The sequence below is a fragment of the Protomyctophum parallelum genome, assembly GCF_964188405.1.
Source record: "Protomyctophum parallelum genome assembly, chromosome: 11".
Classification (NCBI taxonomy): domain Eukaryota; kingdom Metazoa; phylum Chordata; class Actinopteri; order Myctophiformes; family Myctophidae; genus Protomyctophum; species Protomyctophum parallelum.
In genome coordinates this window covers 17623392-17641609 of record NC_139707.1, presented here as the reverse complement: position 1 = coordinate 17641609, position 18218 = coordinate 17623392, and the positions used below count along the sequence as shown (strand labels likewise).

Sequence of the window (18218 nt, the reverse complement as noted above, 5' to 3'; positions counted from 1 at the left end):
AGCAGCTCAGCCTCAGTCATCCATGAGCGACGCAGAGTCAAGCTGCGGTTCCTTTGTGTGGAGAGGAGCCAATAAGCTCTATGCACAGCAGCCACATTGAAAATAAATTGGGCCTCTTCCTTACGTCCTGTGAAGTTAACCTGTGAAGGAAGACTCTACTCCACCACTGGGCCTCAAAGTGGGGTCCAGGGATCATCATGGCTCTTTGAGGGGATTCCAAATGGGCCCTTATGGATGTGTAACTCTGAGTGTACAAATAGAATCAAACAGACTATTGAGGTTGTATATGGGCAGTGGGCACTGTATAAAGCACAATATCACTCTATTATACGTGACCAAGTACAGTGCTTTAGGACAAAAGGGGGCATTGGTCATTTTATCATTCAACATGATATGTTTCTCATGTACAGTAGGATTATTATATTATATATACCGTAGTATTATATTTTTCAATACCTTTTTGTTTGAAATTATTTAATCACAGAGGATAGGGTGCCAATTTAAAATGTTTATACATTAGAATAAGCAGCCATTCTTAGTACACCATAGCACAACAGTAGGAATGTAAAAACTGCAATCTCATATTTCCGATCTGCACAAATGTTAAAGAGAGAGGAAGGGGCTTGGTGATCTCACCTAGGTTAGCAGGAAGGATATACAGTAACCAGAAACGCCACAGACGACACCATAGTCAGTCACAACACTAAACACTGCCCTCTCCCATCTGGAAAAAGGTAGTATGTGATTGAGATATGCTGTTTATATATTACAGATCAGCATTCTAGTCCCCTCCAGACTTGAGACCAAGCATAGAAACCTGAACCTCAACACAGGAGCCCATCACAGCTTCATTATGAGTCCCCGGTCTCTACTCCCGGTATAGACCGATTCCGTAGCGGGTCTCATGGTCGCAGCCTACGTATTTCCTGTAGGCGGACTCGACGTAGCTACGGGGGTAAAACCCTCACCAGGCGCATCTCTTCCACTACAGTGAACGGCAGAGTGACTGATGTTAGTTTGCCTCAAACTTTACTCTTTTACCTGCTTTTTTACTAACACTAACATTACAAAGATGCCCAGAACATCGAGATGAACCTGTGTAGTTTATGGCTGCTCCAACAGTAGTGGCAATATAAAAAATAAATAAAAACGTAATGTCTAATATCCACCGCGTTGGCAGGGACCAGAGCCATTGAGTAATGGTTGAGACGAAGCAGTGAAAGATACATAACGCCAGTCTTACCCAATACCAAATATTTCTGTTTTATTAACACAAGGCTGCTGTACTTTATACCTCATACTTTAAATGCTTAGTATGAGGTATAAAATACAGCAGCCTTGTGTTCATAAAACAGAAAGATTGGGTATTGGGTAAGACTGAAATTATGTATCTTTCAGGACCTTTCACTGCTTTCTCAACCATTACTCAATGGCTCTGGTCTCAGCCACCACGGTGGATATTTTGACATTCCGTATTTATTTATTTTGTATGTTGCCACTACTGTTGGAGCAGCCATAAACTACACAGGTTCATCTCGATGTTCTGGGCATCTTTGTAATGTTAGTGTTAGTAAAAAAGCAGGTAAAAGAGTAAAGTTTGAGGCAAACTAACATCAGTCACTCTGCCGTTCACTGTAGTGGAAGAGATGCGCCTGGTGAGGGTTTTACCCCCGCAGCTACGTTGAGTCCGCCTACAGGAAATACGTAGGCTGCGACCATGAGACCCGCTACGGAATCGGTCTATACCAACTCAGTGGCGTATCTACAATAAGGCGAGGACAGGCCTGTGCCTGTGCCTGTGCAAATCCATTTTCTGCCTGGCCAAAATCCACAGCGGATTGGCCGTTGCGCGTATAGAGCGCGACCCTCAATCACCCATTCGAATGCAAATGCATGCCTTTGTGTGTGTAAACTGTGTATATATATATATATATATATATATATTATATAGCCTGGCAGGTATATCTCTTTGAAAACCTTTAGTGCTACTGATTGTGCGCGGGGGGGGGGGGGACAATTAACACATCTTGCCTGCCCAAAATGTAATTCTTGCCTGCCCAAAATGTAATTCTTGCCTGCCCAAAATGTAATTCCTGGAAACGCTACTGGCACAACTCCAACATAGTGTTTAAGTTTGCTGAGGATGACACTACAGTGATAGGCATGATCACTGACAATGATGAGACTAGGTGGAGAACCTGGCACAATGATGCCAGGAGAACAAGCTGTCCCGGCCTCAACATCGACAAGACCCAAAAGCTACAGGGAGCCAGGCAGACAGTGTGACACCTCATCTACTGTGGTACTGTGGAGAAGGCCAGCTACTGCCTCATCTTTCCACATCACTGGAAAGCACACCTACTGTAGGACATACACATTGACCAAGTTCTGAGGAAGGTACTCCTCTATTATCTCAGGTTAGAGTTTTCAATGGGCCTGAAAATTGAGGCCCAGCCCTAACTAGCCGGCCCGACAAATTAGCACCCAGCTCTAAAACGCTGGGTCGGGCAGTGTCAAGTTTGGGCAGAATTTGATACTTAATTACAGAGTAAAATTTAAAAGCCAATCGGCACCATGAGTCCATCATATTAGGTGATTTTCTCCACGGTTTTATTTAATTTTCGATTTTGCTAAATAATACTCAACCTTATCGAAAATAAGGTTTTCAAACAAACTCTTCAAACATAACCCAATTAAGCTGTACAGCAAAATAAAGTGCGAGCAAAATGCGAATCAATTTGGGCCAGCAAACTAGTAACAGCCGCCGGTGGAAACCCCTCCTCCCCTTGTAATGCCCCATTGCCCAAGCAGCAGCATTGGGGTCAGACTGTCCGGGGAGGAGAAGTTACTGTAGGCTACATGTTGCAATGTTTACGTCTGTCACTCCAGTCCGGACCCAGTTAAATAATATACAGTCACACCAGAATGCACACTGCTGTCTCGTGTCTCATCACAACCAACGTGCTTCAATGCACGACGACCCATGAAGTTGGGGGAAAAAATAACAAAAGGAACAAAAAAAGGAATATAAAGCGAACAAAACAAAACAAGCTAACCTAACAACAACACCAGCCATAGTGGTGATGTTAGCTTAGCTTGCTGCTTGTCTGATTCAACTTCACTTCATCTCCGCCTGTAATCTATTTTATTTTGTTACCCTGCCCCTGGCGCTGCAAAAACAGGCAGATCTACAAGCTCTCAAGGCGCAGCGGACACGACGCCTTGAGAGCTTGTACCTTTTTTTCGAGCCGCGACCCGCAGTGAGCTATTGTCATATTGCTTTTACACGAATATATACTGCCGAGGCCTGGCCTATACTGATTAGCATACATTTTAGGCCCGGCCCAAAAATTTCGGATTTCAGGTGAAAGAAGAAGTGTAGTATGGGCCCAAAAGGTCCTACAGGCCTTCTACAGAGTTACTACCGAATACCGATCCATCCTGACTGGCTAAGCTCAACCACAAAGGATCCTCTGCAATGCATGCAGAGGATCGTGCGGCAAGTAGCTTCATAGCCACAGAGCCACTGGCTGTACAAGCCTCTTCCCCCAGACCCCCACGCAATCAAGTTTATGAATGAACAGATACGGAAATATGTAAGCTTGAGAATTGAAAATAATGTTACATTTTGTCGAGTTCATGTCCCTTAGTTATTGTTATTTATTCATTTACCTTGTATAAAAAAAAAAAAATTAATGTTCTGGAAGATGATAAAGGAAACATTGCAATGTTTCACGGATGTGAGAGAGGAAATAACTACCAGGCTTAGTAGATTACGGAGAAGTTAGATTGACAGAAGTCTGACAGAAAGATGAAGGAAGTTAGACGGGAGAGGGAGGCAGACAGTGGTGGCAACTGGCAATACTGCTAATCATATAAATGGTGCATTTGTATAGCGCATTTATATTACGTATTTATATAGCAAATTTTATGCAAAGCGCTTCCGCATTTCATTCACTCATTCTCACACTGAAGGCAGAGGAAACCATGCAAGGCACAAACTTGCTCATCGGGTGAAGTTAGGGGTTGAGGGTCTTCTCATGCAAGTACACTTCGACAGTGGCCTCTCTATCTCCTGAGCCACTGCCACCCTATACATCATATGCTGTGCTACTTTCATGGCTGTATTTAGATATTGTACAGTACTGCATGCAATACTATTATTTATTATTGGATGTCTAGGCCGCCACTCACAACAATACATAATCACCTGAGTGCAATACTTTCTTAGCTAATTACAATTATTTGGGATAATCATAAATGTATACTAAATTGAGTCTCGACGGATGTAAACAGTGTTTGTTATCTCTTTTCCTCGTTTGGCTGGCTGCTTTACCCAGCCGTTGTAAACAATCTAGAATTGAGTCCAACTCCAAATTGTACATTTCTTTAACCTTAAAATAATTGAGCAATTTGAAAAGGATTTCTTTCCAAGACCAGTAAAGAACTAAATGGTGCATTTATATAGCAGGCACTTTACGTAGATTGTTCATTACATTCACCCACACATTCATACACTGATTGCAAGGTACCAACCAGCACATCGGGAGCAATTTGGGGTTCAGTGACTTGCCCAAGGACACTTCTACATGTAGACAGGAGGAGCCGGGATTCGAACCGCCAATCCATGGATCATTGGACGACCTGCTCTACCTCTTGAGCCACAGTCGCCCCTGTAGAACTGCACAGTACACGACGACATGCCGCTCTTCTTCGATGCAAATAGCTTAGGTCAGCACCTTTGAATCCTACATAATCACCCTGAGAGGTGACATATGAGTCATGACAATTTAAATTCATATCTATCTATTTTGATTCTATCTATTTTAAGAACGCCACTTATCAGTCAGCTTTGAGGATAAAGAATGTCCAAACTCTCCAAAAAGGTAGGCCAACTCTAAACAGAATTCATCAGTACCTGGCCAAAGAAGACACTCACAGCATTCCATATGTGCTCTGCCATCTGTTGTGTCCCGCATGGTCCTCTCTGACAAACTTTTAAAGGCATCACACTACTCCTACTACTACTACTACTACTACTACTACCCTAATGAGCTCAAACATCTGCTATCAATTGTGTGGCTGATTCTCATTGCATGGCTTGAGAAAGAGCCACCCAAACACCTCCCTATAATATGCTGGATTTCAATACATAAACATGACATGCTCTGCCAAATGGCATCTTTACAGTGAAGACTAGAGTCCTGACTCCTCAGCATTGATCATTTTACCCCCTTTATTAAAATTCAAACATAGCCAGAGGTTATGTCAGAGCTATCCAACATTGATCCTACTCAGTGGAGGATTCTTGCTTCAGGATTTCCAAGGAGTAAAACCACATCACTTGAATTAATTTTAGCATTTGAGCTGTGCAACACTTGCCTTCATAAGTGGTTAACATGCAACTAACTGCCAGAAAATGTTTATTTTTTTAGGTATTGTTTTACCCAGACAACAAATGAGTTCATGTTTTACAGAACTGCATGGCAATGAATTCAATTGGGTGCATGGAAATCAGCATGGATCCAGACATCTGTGTATTCCTCACACCTTCGCAGTTTTTAATAATGTCTCCAGAGGATTTTGTGTATGGAATAGACCAGTTTCACGCGAAAGACAGAACTTACATCAATCAAAATTGAATGACAGTATTCATATCACATTCTAGGTCATGTCAGAAGTCATAATGAAAGACATGTGTTTTAAATAACCAGGGGGATGCTGATACAGGAGCGTCAATGTCCTTGTCTGAATGAGGACAGGTTCAAGCAAGAATGAATTCTCAGCCACATAACAGTCCACAAGAAGAAAAAAAAGAAGCAAGCCACAAATGCCATGACGCTATTCCATATCCTCAAGAGAGCAAGTGCGAAGGGAAAAAGGACAGGAATAAAGCTGTTGGAACAGTTTCATAGTTCTAAGTAATATATGTCATATTTCTCAGTATGTCACAGCATTCAGCTATCAATATGCCATGTATAACTATAAGGGCAAGAAAGCAACAGAATAGGCCTGGGCCATGGCTCAATGGTCCAGGCACCTTGGCTAGTAATCCAGTCTGGCAGTGTGCCGCAGGTTCGACTCCTGATCCTGATGGCCTTCACTGCATATCTTCCCCCCATCTCTCTCCACATTTCCTGTCAGCCTACTGTCTGTCCCTCCATTACATTTTTTAAATAAAGGCAAAAGCCACAAAAAAACATTAAAAAAAAGAAAGCAACCGGAATACAATCGCTCAAGTATTATAAGTAATAATGAAATGTTCCTAAATGCAGCAGTTTTTTCATATTTGTCATAAAACAGTAAAACATTTATTCTAAAACATGGGAATATAAATAGAAATATGGTTCTACCTAAAAAAGGCGTTCCCTAAAGCCTAAATATATCCACGGTCTCCATCACAGCAAATATGCACTGTTGACTTGGGGAGTCTCCTTTTGTGGAGAATAGGCCTATATACGTTTCAAATCTACTAGAACTGCTCTTGGCTATGAAGTGACACTGAAAGATTGTCTCTTAACATCTGTATGTCATGTCAGTTCAGCTCACTGTTCACTGAAGTTAGCTTAGAACAAACCTCTAGCTAAGAGTCTCAAAAAGTATTGTGGATAAGGCCATTATGGCCTTAGCCATTAGGCTACACACTGTACATACAGTATATACACTTTAAGAATTTCAAGGACCATACTGGTGGTTCGCCATACTTGCCGATGTATGTATATAATAAAATCACACTCATGTGAGGGGCGCCTTGTCTCAGTCTTTTGCTGCCACATGGCGTCATGGAGGGCATGAATAACACAAACATAAAAAGTCCATAGACTTGGCTGCCACAAGACGTCACGGGGGGGCAGGGGGCAAATACTGGAGTGACCTGAATGCGACCTCAATTTCTTGTGCTGGATAGAGAGACGGAGACAGACACTCGTGCTTAGACAAACGCACACAATCAAATGCTGAAGCACCTTTCAAAATCAACCACATGGACAATAATTGTAATCTGTAAAACTTGTCAGCTTTGCTACAATCTTAAAGTCAGACTATCTTATTTGTCTCTCATCTCCTCAGTTCTCCTCAGGTACCAGGTCTGTCTACCAGGTTCCGGTTTGGACCCCCTGAAGACCTGCTGCCTCAGACCCACGCCTCTCACTCTGACCTCGGACAACTGGCCTCACAAGGCGGTACTGTACTGTCTAGACACAATAAAACATGCACAACACCTGCAGTAATACACAGTAAACACATTAAAAGACTTACAGTAATAAAGCATAATAAAAATCACACCCGTGTGAAGTGAGGGGCGCTCTTATCATCGTACATCATCATGACATAAAATAGACACTATGCCTATTTGCTCAGACACTATGACGTAAATTCTATCTTATCGCCATGAATGAACCAAACCCAAACCCTAACCTAACCCCAACCTCACAGGGAAGCCATATTGTTGAGTTTACACCGGCATGCATGTTGGGGGCCATGGGTGAGTTTTAACCAGCCACGCATGTGTCTTAACCAGCAACGCATGACGGGAGCCACAAATGAGTCTTATACCATGAGCCACGCATTTGTCGGACTAATGCCTGTCGGACTGGTAGTACATCTGACAAATGTATGCGCCCCGTATCATGATACGTATCGTATCGCTATCGTTACCATCCTAATATGTACACAAAAGTAGGTTATGCTTATCTCTGCGCGAAAGTGCAAACATTGAGGAAAACAATCATGAATGCATTTTGTTTTGTTTGTCCTTTTTGTTCTTTTGTTTTTGTTTTCTTTAGTTTTTGTCTTATTCTGGGCTCTGACAGGGCAGGGGGAAAAAAGTTTGTACAGTACATACTTTTACAGTATAAACACCCTGATCTATAATACGTATGGAATATCCATGTGCCACATCCTGCAGGTGCAGCAAAACTATCACTGAGATTAATATGGATTACGCTAACACCAAATGCAGTACATTTTGGAATGACAAGCAGCACATAATCAGCATACATAGCACTATGTCTGGCTTTGATATTTATTGAGGAGCATGTAATAAAAAGCCTGGTGGAGGAATGAGAAGACTGCTGTGGATATTTGATATACATGGCAGCAGGCCTAGAAGCCCCTGAGAGCGACTGAGTGCGCGCTAGCCAGCAACTCTCCTCTGCGTCAATTTGCTAACTGGAGCATGGCAAAAGGACTACACTACAGGTAGCAGCTGGTGGCTTGTGTGGAGACTGAGAGTATAGGAGGTCCCTGAGACTTGCACTGATCATTACCTTTCACTCATCATTTACAGCTTAGTTCAGCAACACCAGCAATTATTGGCCCTGATGGCTTGTTACGGTGCTGGTGTCCTCTATTAGAGCAGGACGGATGGACGGACGGACGGACGGATGAACAGACAGAGAGAGGACACAGCTCAGTTGCTACATGAACCTCCCATTGGCATCTTGCTAAGCACAGTAGCACAGACACCTCAGTAAACCTTCCCCAGGAGTGGTGTAAAGGCACGCATACTCTCCAGTTGCACGTCATGTCTAGTCAGACGTCAACAAGATGGGAATGGCAGACATGTGGCTAAAGATAGATCCAACGACAGCGATGAGGCATTTGAGAGGCTTTGTTTGGTGTTGGCTCAGAATTTTGACAGTCAAATAAGACATATAGCTAAGCCACGTCTCTTGCTGAAATGTAACCATTTTTCTATTGAAAATGGCAGGTGATCCATATAGAATATGCAGTAGCCTGTAGGTTAAGTTAACTCTATTATTGTCACTAGGTGGCAGCAGAAGTGTAGTGACAGCCTTATTTCCTTGTTTGGCTCATTTCATATCACAGTGAACGTAGAAGCTATGGGGCTTTGAAAATCCTGCTTTTAGCCGAGGTAATTGGAAGGAGCTTGCAAAGATCCCATAGCTGGTGGTGACGGAGGCGTTGAATAACAACCGGACCAATGTTAAAAATTGGTTTTGGGCTCAACCGCTTCATATGGAGTAAAAGGGGGGTACGAATATGTTCGTACCTAGCAGATAACGTCCCATACCTGGGGGGTATGAGCATATTCGTACTTCGCAGAGAAATAATTAAGTGCAATCTGGGGACCCTTTTGGTAAAAAGAAAAGTTTGTGTTTTCTTTGTTTTTGCTAAATCTGTTTTAAGAGATTAAGTTATGTGTGAATTTTTGCCATGCATTATCTAAACAAATCTGGATAAAAAAAACTATAGTATTACTGAACCAGCCTGACAGTCTGATGTGCCAGGCCAGCATTATGAGAATGATATTGATTGAGGTGATCAAAATAGACACATAGATTCAACATAACAAATACATTGTCTGTTCTTGAGGCTCAGAGACAACAAACCTAAAACAACTTATTAGAAGTTAATGCATCCAATGAAACACCTCTCATCTTCTTTTATTGATACACTATTAACATTTAGTCCATGTGAGCCCATTTAACTTCAGTAAACTGGCAGACTGCACACACACTCCCTGGATGCCATAGTAAACCTCTGTGCCAAAATGTTCACATGGGCCTGTTCTAGCGCCACCAGGAGGCCCATTTATTTTACAGTACACCTACAGATTTTGTCGCATCACGCAAACAGTGAGTTAATATTAGTAAGCATTGACAAAACACATTCTCCATCTCTGTGTGACAGTATCACTGTGATACAATAGTCACTGTTCCACATTTCAAATGATTCTTCAAACCATTAAACAGCTATAACTGTGCCATATTGAGAGGATTGTTTCATTCCATTTCCCTGTTTTTCACAGTAGATTTATCTCAAATGATGTTGACAAACGTTAATTCTTCACGGTCGTGACTTGTGATCGTGCTCACAGTTTTAATCTCTCGATAATCTAGGCGGAAATAGCTTCTCAAAAGTGTGGACAAATACATGTGAAGCGTACAATATTTGACCAGCTGATGCTTGGAGCCCAGTAACCAAAGCTTCAGTAGTAGCCTAATCCTGTTTTCATTCCTGTAGTCTGAATTCACACTTGGCAGCCAAAAATGAGAAAGGAACAGTCTGTCAACCAAACCAGCTTTCAAGAGGCAAGATTTATTACAGCTGGGTAGTAAATTAAATTAAATTTTAGATCATATCCGATGACTGATTGATTAGCTGACATGCAAGCTATAAATTAACAAAGTCAAATTTATCATGCCCACTGGTCCCAAAACCCCTTTTGGCATGAAAAAGTCATCGGTGGATGTATTACCAATAACCTGATTTATGAGCGGGAGAGAGTCTGGTATAAACCCTGCTGAAACCCAAACAAATCTCTGACTAAACAGGATCATAATGATCGGAAATGCAGACATAAATGGTTTTCCTCGTTGAAAGAAAGTACATACGTATGTACGTGTGCCTACACAGACAGACATGCACACAGGGAGGGGGGGGGGGGGGGGTTCGGACATACTCAGTTTCATGAGGAGAGGGGACGTCCCCTCCACTTTTGAGAGAAAGAAAATGTTTAAAGGAGAATTCAGTGATTTGGGTGATTTGGAAAAAACCCTGCACATACACTCACTATATTGGGGGGACACGCAGGCCAACAGCACGCACACCAAGGCCCGCCCCCGCTCGATCATGATAGGCACAAGGCCTCTCTATCCTGATTGGATGACAGCTGGGCCACCAAGCCAAAAACGAAACCTACGGTTTTTTGACCCCAGAGGTCAGCACACTCTATAGTAGGGAGGATAATCCTCAGAGGATTATCACAACAAAACAAAAGAAGAAGTGTTGAGAAGTTTGAATTAAGTGAAATCACTGAATATACCTTTAAATGAAAACGTGACATTCGCAAACACTGGATCTTGGGAACTTTTTTTAAACTATTGAAAACAAAGAGTGAACAGTTGAGTCCATGTCCAAATCATGAAGTTAGTAGAATAGCCTATATTGTCAATCATTAATGGTAAGAAGAGGATGTCTCAGCGTGTAGGAGGCTTTGCAGTTTTTCTGGAGCCCGCTTCCGAACCAGGCTAGCTTTGCTGTGACTGAGTCTTTTTTTTCCTAAATATTTTTATCCCATGATTTTTTATCCCATTTTTTCACCTAGTGTGAATTATCTAAAGACTATATGAATGCCTGTAGTTATGAATGCCTGTAGTTATATGTACATAGCCTACGTTATCCACGGAATTCAGCGTTTTAGCCAAAGCAATAATTTAAGCATAATAAATGTATAGATCTGTCTTCAACAAATTGGAGCCAGCGGCAGGCTTTTTCCAATTGCGCTCCTTTTCATAATTCAGTGTTTTAGGCAAAGCGATGCAGGCCTAATTATTATATTATGTTCATCCCATACCAAAACTGTGTCGTGTGCACGCAAGTGTGTGTGATTCTAATCTGTCATCTCTGCGTGTGTTGACACTACACACACGCAGAAGAACTGGGAGGCGGAGGTGCAAGGGGTGCGCTGCCCGGAGCAGTGTGGTAACCAGGTCTCCGCGAGGTGAACGCATCCCCTAACCAGTGGTGTAATGGTAATAATTTTTTTGGTACCACAGCATATTAATGTCGTCACATGCATGCATGTACACGCACACGCACGCACAGAACAGCTTGATAGCCTAGTTGAGAGTTTTACATACGCAAACACACAGTAGACAACTCATGTCAAATGTATTCATTCAAAAGACCATAAAAGTAAACAACAGTAGCAACACACTACTGTGTTGAAAAGTACTGGTTCCGATGTGTCAATTTGTGACTTTGTCTCTCGCACGCACGCACGCACACACACACACACACACACACACACACACACACACACACACACACACACACACACACACACACACACTGTAGCCTATGTGCCTACTTTGGCTATATAGAAGTGTATATTCGTATGTCTCTAAATGTTTTGATGAATTGAAAATGGTGGGCCCTATTGTAAACAAGTATAAATGCTTTATGTTGTCGTCCACTCACAGTTAACAGTTTTTGTATTGAGTTGTACTTGAAATGTACTGTAATTCTGCAAACTGTTAATAAATCAATGGGGCCGACTGCGACGGGCACGTACAGGTCTAGTTTAGTATTATCATTATTATTACGTTGTTGTTTTTGCAACAACAATTTTGCTGCATACCTGCATCAGTGAGTGACAAATAAAACCCCCTTGAATCTTGATTTGTAATTCAAATTTAGCATTCCCTGGACCAAAAGGATGGACTCCCGCGTTTCCCATGGTGACTGCCTTTTGATATAGCTCCAGTGAATGCTGCTCAGTTATTGTTTCTCGCTGCTACGTTGAAACACATGTTTGCAGGACACAATGATTCCATACTGCTCTGCGAGGGAACACCCGTAGAGAAATCTCATCATGACACCATTTTGGCATTCATGATGCATGATTGATGGCACAGAGATGGCTGGAGCATTTGAGAAATTCCTTCTACTAAAGTAATATGAGTGTTTGAATTCTGCTTTCCTTTTCACTGTTTCACATGATCAGGGAACACTGTTATTGCGACAGCAAGTCGCATTTACTATGAAAACGTGCATTTCCCGTCAGTCTGTCCGTCACCCCACGCCTCTCTAATCCCTCCATATATGGTCATCACGCATCGTGACATCACGTCTAGTCACCCACATCTCCATGTATGGTCACACATCGTGACATTACATCTCCATATATGGTCACGCATCGTGCCATCACGTCTCCATATATGGTCACGCATCGTGCCATCACGACTCCATATATGATCACGCATGTCAGTCTGCGGCACCACTGTCTCCTTGGGCCAGATTAATAGTTTAACTCCTGCTTCTCAACTGTGCCGTATTAAGAAGCTCTGTTGTTTCAGCCCTTTAGGACGAGGTCGCTTCTCGCCCTCAGGTGTCTTACTGGTAGTATAATGCTGCATGCCCAGCCACCAATGTGATAATGCACTTCTGCGATACCTTTCGGAACCACAGCCGTGCATTAATGACGATAAAGAACACCCTCTCGTGTAATATTGCAATTATACAACAGTTACCCTTATAACTAAGATAATCGCCGAAAAATGATACGTTTTCAATGACAGATGTAGCCACTACGACCACAAATGTCCCAAGACACTAGCTAGCCTAGCCACCGAGTCTGCTGCGCTCTGAGAGAAAACCCCAGCTGAATTCTTTGTTTTGATTAGCCATGCCATTATCGTGGTTAAAGCACGGCTAGAAAGCTGTTTCAAGATTCAGATTGCTTCCTCGAAACGACCTGTTGTATAATCTAAAATGCCAAATTACTGTCAATAAAAACAGTCCAATAAAAACCAAGTCAAGTCTTTTACTTTACCAATCTCAGGGTTTTACTTCCTGACCCATGCCCCATATCTGTGACTTGTTGTACTGTATGTCATAATAATCTGACATGTGTGCATCACAGCAACACTGGTATCACAGAATCACCTAGCCATATTTGCTCTGCAGGCACTCCCCATTTAGCCCCTTTTTAATCCTTTCCATCCCATTACATGACGGAGGAGGACCTGTGCATATTACACGCTCGAGCAGAGATCATTTGCTTGGTTGTGTAGGCAGCCAAAGCTCGCATAAAATATCAGTGCCGTTATTTCCGTCCCATCTCCATCTCATGGCTGGGAATTAGCAGCCAGAGCTGCATGTCAAATGATAGGGTGAGAGCTGTGACATCCCAGGAAGCTCTGTGGGGTCCAGCGGTCTGTGACTCACCATCCAAATCTCCTCATCTCATCTGAGACACCATGGGGTTATTCACTCAAGTGGAGGCTATAGCAGGCCTGTAAGGAGGGCTAGTCCTCTACAGGGACAGTGATGTGTGTGTGTGAATTAAGGAGGCCAAAATGTCCAGTGTCGAACTAGCTGACAATTTATTTTAACGTGTACAAGCAAGACTGTCAGGAGAGGAGAAGCTCTGGCCATTTTTAGATGCGCTGACAGTCACAAAGACTTAGACCCATGAGTTCATGCCCCCTTGGAATGGAAGGCTATAGAGCGTAGCTGCTGACAACCTTAAGCTCACCCTGGTCATCTTGCAGAGACTATGGCGCAGGTCCTGTGGCATTATTCTACACACTCAACCCTTAGGCTCTGACTTATACAACTTTTCCGTCAATAACACTAACTAAAGGTCTGACTTTCCACATGAGAAAACACACCAACAGAAATCAGGCCATCAACTTTTACTACGCCAAGAAACAAAGCTGACATTTCTAACCAGTTTTGAGCTCAATTCATCAGCTCTTCATTACCTGTGTCAAAGCTGTAATGAAATATCACACTGACACACTCATATAAAACTGCCTATAATCTAAGGTGTCAATTAAATTTAACACAGTAAGAAACAAGTCAAATTTGAATTGGGCTTAAAAAAAGGACACATAATTACTCATGCTAAAATGTAAATCTGATGTAATCGCTTAATCTGGAATCGCAAGAGTAAACAGAGATAATGTAAATAAGAAAAACATTATAAATACTAACTAATAAGAGCGGAATTTCAGTCTTTGGTCTAATTTGACATGTAAAGTGGCAAGTCTCTGCGACACCACGCTTCAAAAGCAGTCCTCACATAACCTTTTTTATTTTTTACATAATGGCTAGCAATAGTCTGGAGTAAACCCGGGACAAAAAGGCTTCCAACTTTCCAGATCGATCCCCATATCACCAAGTCGTAAAGTTAAGAGAATGTGCTGGCTGCTGGCGTGCTCACTGAAATAACAGGCAACAAGGGAAACATCAAGACCAGAACAGTGTCAAGCACCTAAGGTTGCAGCTTATGGTTTTCAAAATCAATTATCTGTGGGTTCTTTTTTTATTAGGTTATTTTATTAATCTATTCCTTTTATAATGGAACATTCCGTTGATGTTATAAATGGGACATTTTAGAAAAAGATAGGCTACTTCACACACACACACACCACCAAACCAATTATCATAATCATAATAATGATTACTAAAATGTTATATATGATAATTGTTCTTTCGATCTGGACAGACTCAACAGATTTGGAAGTGGCAGACTGAATGCTAATGTCACCAATGACTGTACTACCATATGCCGTTGAGCAAGGCACATGACCCTTTGGTTCAGCAACACTCTATACCAGTGGTCCCCAAACCTTTTTGGCTGTGCACCTCTTGTTACCTCCTGACCTAGCTGACGCACCCCCCAAAACTAAGTCTCGTTGTATTTGGCAAAAAATTATACTTTTTTTAATATGATTATGGCAAATAATCAAATAATGTCACTGCACTGAGACATATGCTATACAACTCCTTACAACAGTGGGTTACCAGATTTTGCAGTTGGTGCAAAATAACACCATAAACCCTTTTCATGTCACACACCCCCTAGAGGGCGTTGGCGCACCACAAAGGGGACTGCACGTACCACAGTTTGGGAACCACTGCTCTATACTATAGACTGTATAGTATATACCTAGCTATGTAGTCATGTACATAACAACTATAAGCATTATTTACTAAGAGCAACCAGGTAAAATACAGAGTTTTAGCATTATTGCATCAGCAAGTGTGGAGCTAATCCTCCAGGGATTAAAGCAATGAAGACATTTACTTTTTATATTTAAGAATGTTTACCCGTACCAGAGTACAGGAATCTCTACAACCACTCAGAGGAACAATCCTCTGAGTGTACTTTTTACATGTGGCTTGTGTGTTGCTGACAGAAATGTTAAATCACAAGCATGAAGGACAAGCCCATCACCTGTCGTAGTAAATTTGCTGAGGTGTTGGCACGTGGCAGTGCATTGCCTCTCATACAGACATAAGGTTATGACGGATTTATCGAGGTGATCAAAGGACCTTACACACAGACATCATTCACAGCAGAGACTGACATTTTCACTCATTTTGAAGATTAAAGATAATGTGGAGAGCAAATCTGGAGGATTGAATCAGTCATTTATGAACACATATATGATTGAACAGGTGTGCCTGTTAAATCAAACATGCAAGCATTCACTTGTGCCAGATTTCCTGCTGTTATCAGTGAATCATGGGACCTGCTACCTGACAGAAATGACACGAACAGACAAGCTATTCACCTGAGGTTATAGATGAACAAACAACTAACATCTGGAATCAGTGCACACTGTGCACTTTAGAATTTGCATGTCATATTTTACAAATGGGTAAAACTAAAATGAAAATTTGATTTAGAATTGTATGTTTGTATGTTGTTAAAACCTTGTAGATTATATTCTGAACAAAATGTAACTTGAGTTGTAAATCAATATGTCGTTTTTTAACTTATTGGTCATTTTACTTGGACTACAATGACTTAAGGATGTATTTTGGATGCTTGAAAATCATATTTAACTATAGCCTAATCTGTAGGCTATAGTTTATGCTATAGTTAGCCAATAAATAACATACCGGTACATTATGTGCATGTATGTTTCAGTGCCATCTGTGTAGCTGGGGCTACTAGCCCGTTCCTTTCTAAAAAAGTCTACCACTTTTACTAAAAACTGAAAGTCGCTTTACTTAAGAGTAATACAGGCCTATATTGCCATAGTGGTTAAACTAATATGGAATCAAGGGAATAAGTGAACAATAGTTACAATCACTGATGAGCTAATGCAAATTATTAGTCTAATTATTATTAGACTATTACTCTTCACACATCCTCTGGATTTTCACAGCACCACTGGGGTTAATCTGCTGACCTGACCATTATCTTTTTAGATAGGCTACTAAAGAGACCTCTATACTGGAGTAACTGGACACAGAGACCACCCTAACATCATATTAAGTTTATTGAATTGAACACTGATAGTGACTGATCAAACTCTGTTATTAAAGTCAATCAATTGTTCATTACATGACCTAGTTTAGTAGGCCTATTAGTTGTGATCGAGTAGCCTACTTTTCAATTGAGGAATGCAATTCAGCTTTTTCATGGATCTATATGGGGAAGGCTATACTGTAGTGTAGACTGCAATACAACTAACCTAGCCCTGGATCAAGATATTGATATATATATAGTTTATAGAGTCTGACGTTTACTTTCATTGATATATCATACATAATCTAGTCTATCATGGATCTTTAGAGTAGGCCAAATACGAAAATAATATTTATTCACCGGGCGGTTGTTCTCGTTGTTTTGTTTTTGACATAAAAATGTAAAACAAGGTCTTATAAATTATGGTCATCAGGTCATGTATAGCCTACTTGCGCCAGTTTTCTTCAAATAAAGTTTTTGGTTTGACAGGTGGTTTAAAGTGGTGTACGTGGTGAGCTAATAAATTGCAGAGACAACTGCAATGCTATCGAACAGTGTAAAAACGTTCGTCTTAGGCTAAACTTAATTTTAGCCTACTGTAGTGTCGAGCATTGTTAAATTGCGGAACTTTTTTTTAAATCCAGAGATTACAATTATGATAGGCTACAGTATTCTTCACTGAAAGTGTTTATCTCGACTATAAAGTGCTTCGTTTGACACGTCGTTGTCGTGGACAGACTCGTTAATTGACACTTAATGCATTCAGTAGGCTACAATGCAAGCAATCTCTTACCTGATATCTCCTGAAGAGGAACATGTGCGAAGCTGAATCCTTTCGCAATAGAAGCGTCTCTGACCTCACTGCAGTTCCGTGCTTTAAAATCTGCTCTTGCGGCAACTGAAAGCAATGAAAAAGTGCAAATGATGGTTTCTATTCTCAACATTGTGCCACTTCTCTGAAAAATCCTTATGTATGTTGTCCTGCAGATTCCCCGCTTGCTGGAAGAAGGAAAGAAATCCCCTGCAGCAGATCCGCAGGTATGACGAGCGGTAGTGGTTTCCACTTGTCACAACTATCAGTGTTTAATCAACACATTTTTTCAAAGAAAATAGGTTTATTTCGCAGTGAAGAATAGCCAAAAGTCCCCCGGTGCTGCAGATAACAGAACTGTGAAGTATCAAGGTGCCACATGAATCCAGACAGTGGTTTTCAGGCGCGCTCGCTGAACTTCACTCACCAGGCGACATAACGTATTGAGTAGCTCGTCGCTGTGTTGAAGTAGAAATGCTACGGAGAGGAGAGGGGAGCGCTCCTCTGAGGCTGAGCTCAGATCAAAATGCTGTAGCAATGCAAGCACACCACAAAATACGGAGTGGAATCCACACGCATCCTTTTATTGGTCGGCTAGTCCTAGAATGGCTGATTATTCCATATATACATTGCATATGATGAAACATACGGAATATGCCAATTATCGAATAT

General features: G+C 41.6%; 1 protein-coding gene across 1 annotated transcript in view; it reads right to left on the bottom strand.

The window, feature by feature from the left end:
• The window catches only part of LOC310866314 (glypican-6-like), a 175998-nt gene extending 157997 nt beyond the window's left edge, over positions 1-18001 (bottom strand). The window contains exon 1 of the mRNA XM_083775912.1: positions 17529-18001. Within this exon, the coding sequence (XP_083632038.1) occupies positions 17529-17679 (151 nt within the window). The 5' untranslated portion in view covers positions 17680-18001. The remainder of the gene's footprint in view (positions 1-17528) is intronic.
• Between the last annotated feature and the right edge of the window lie 217 nt (positions 18002-18218).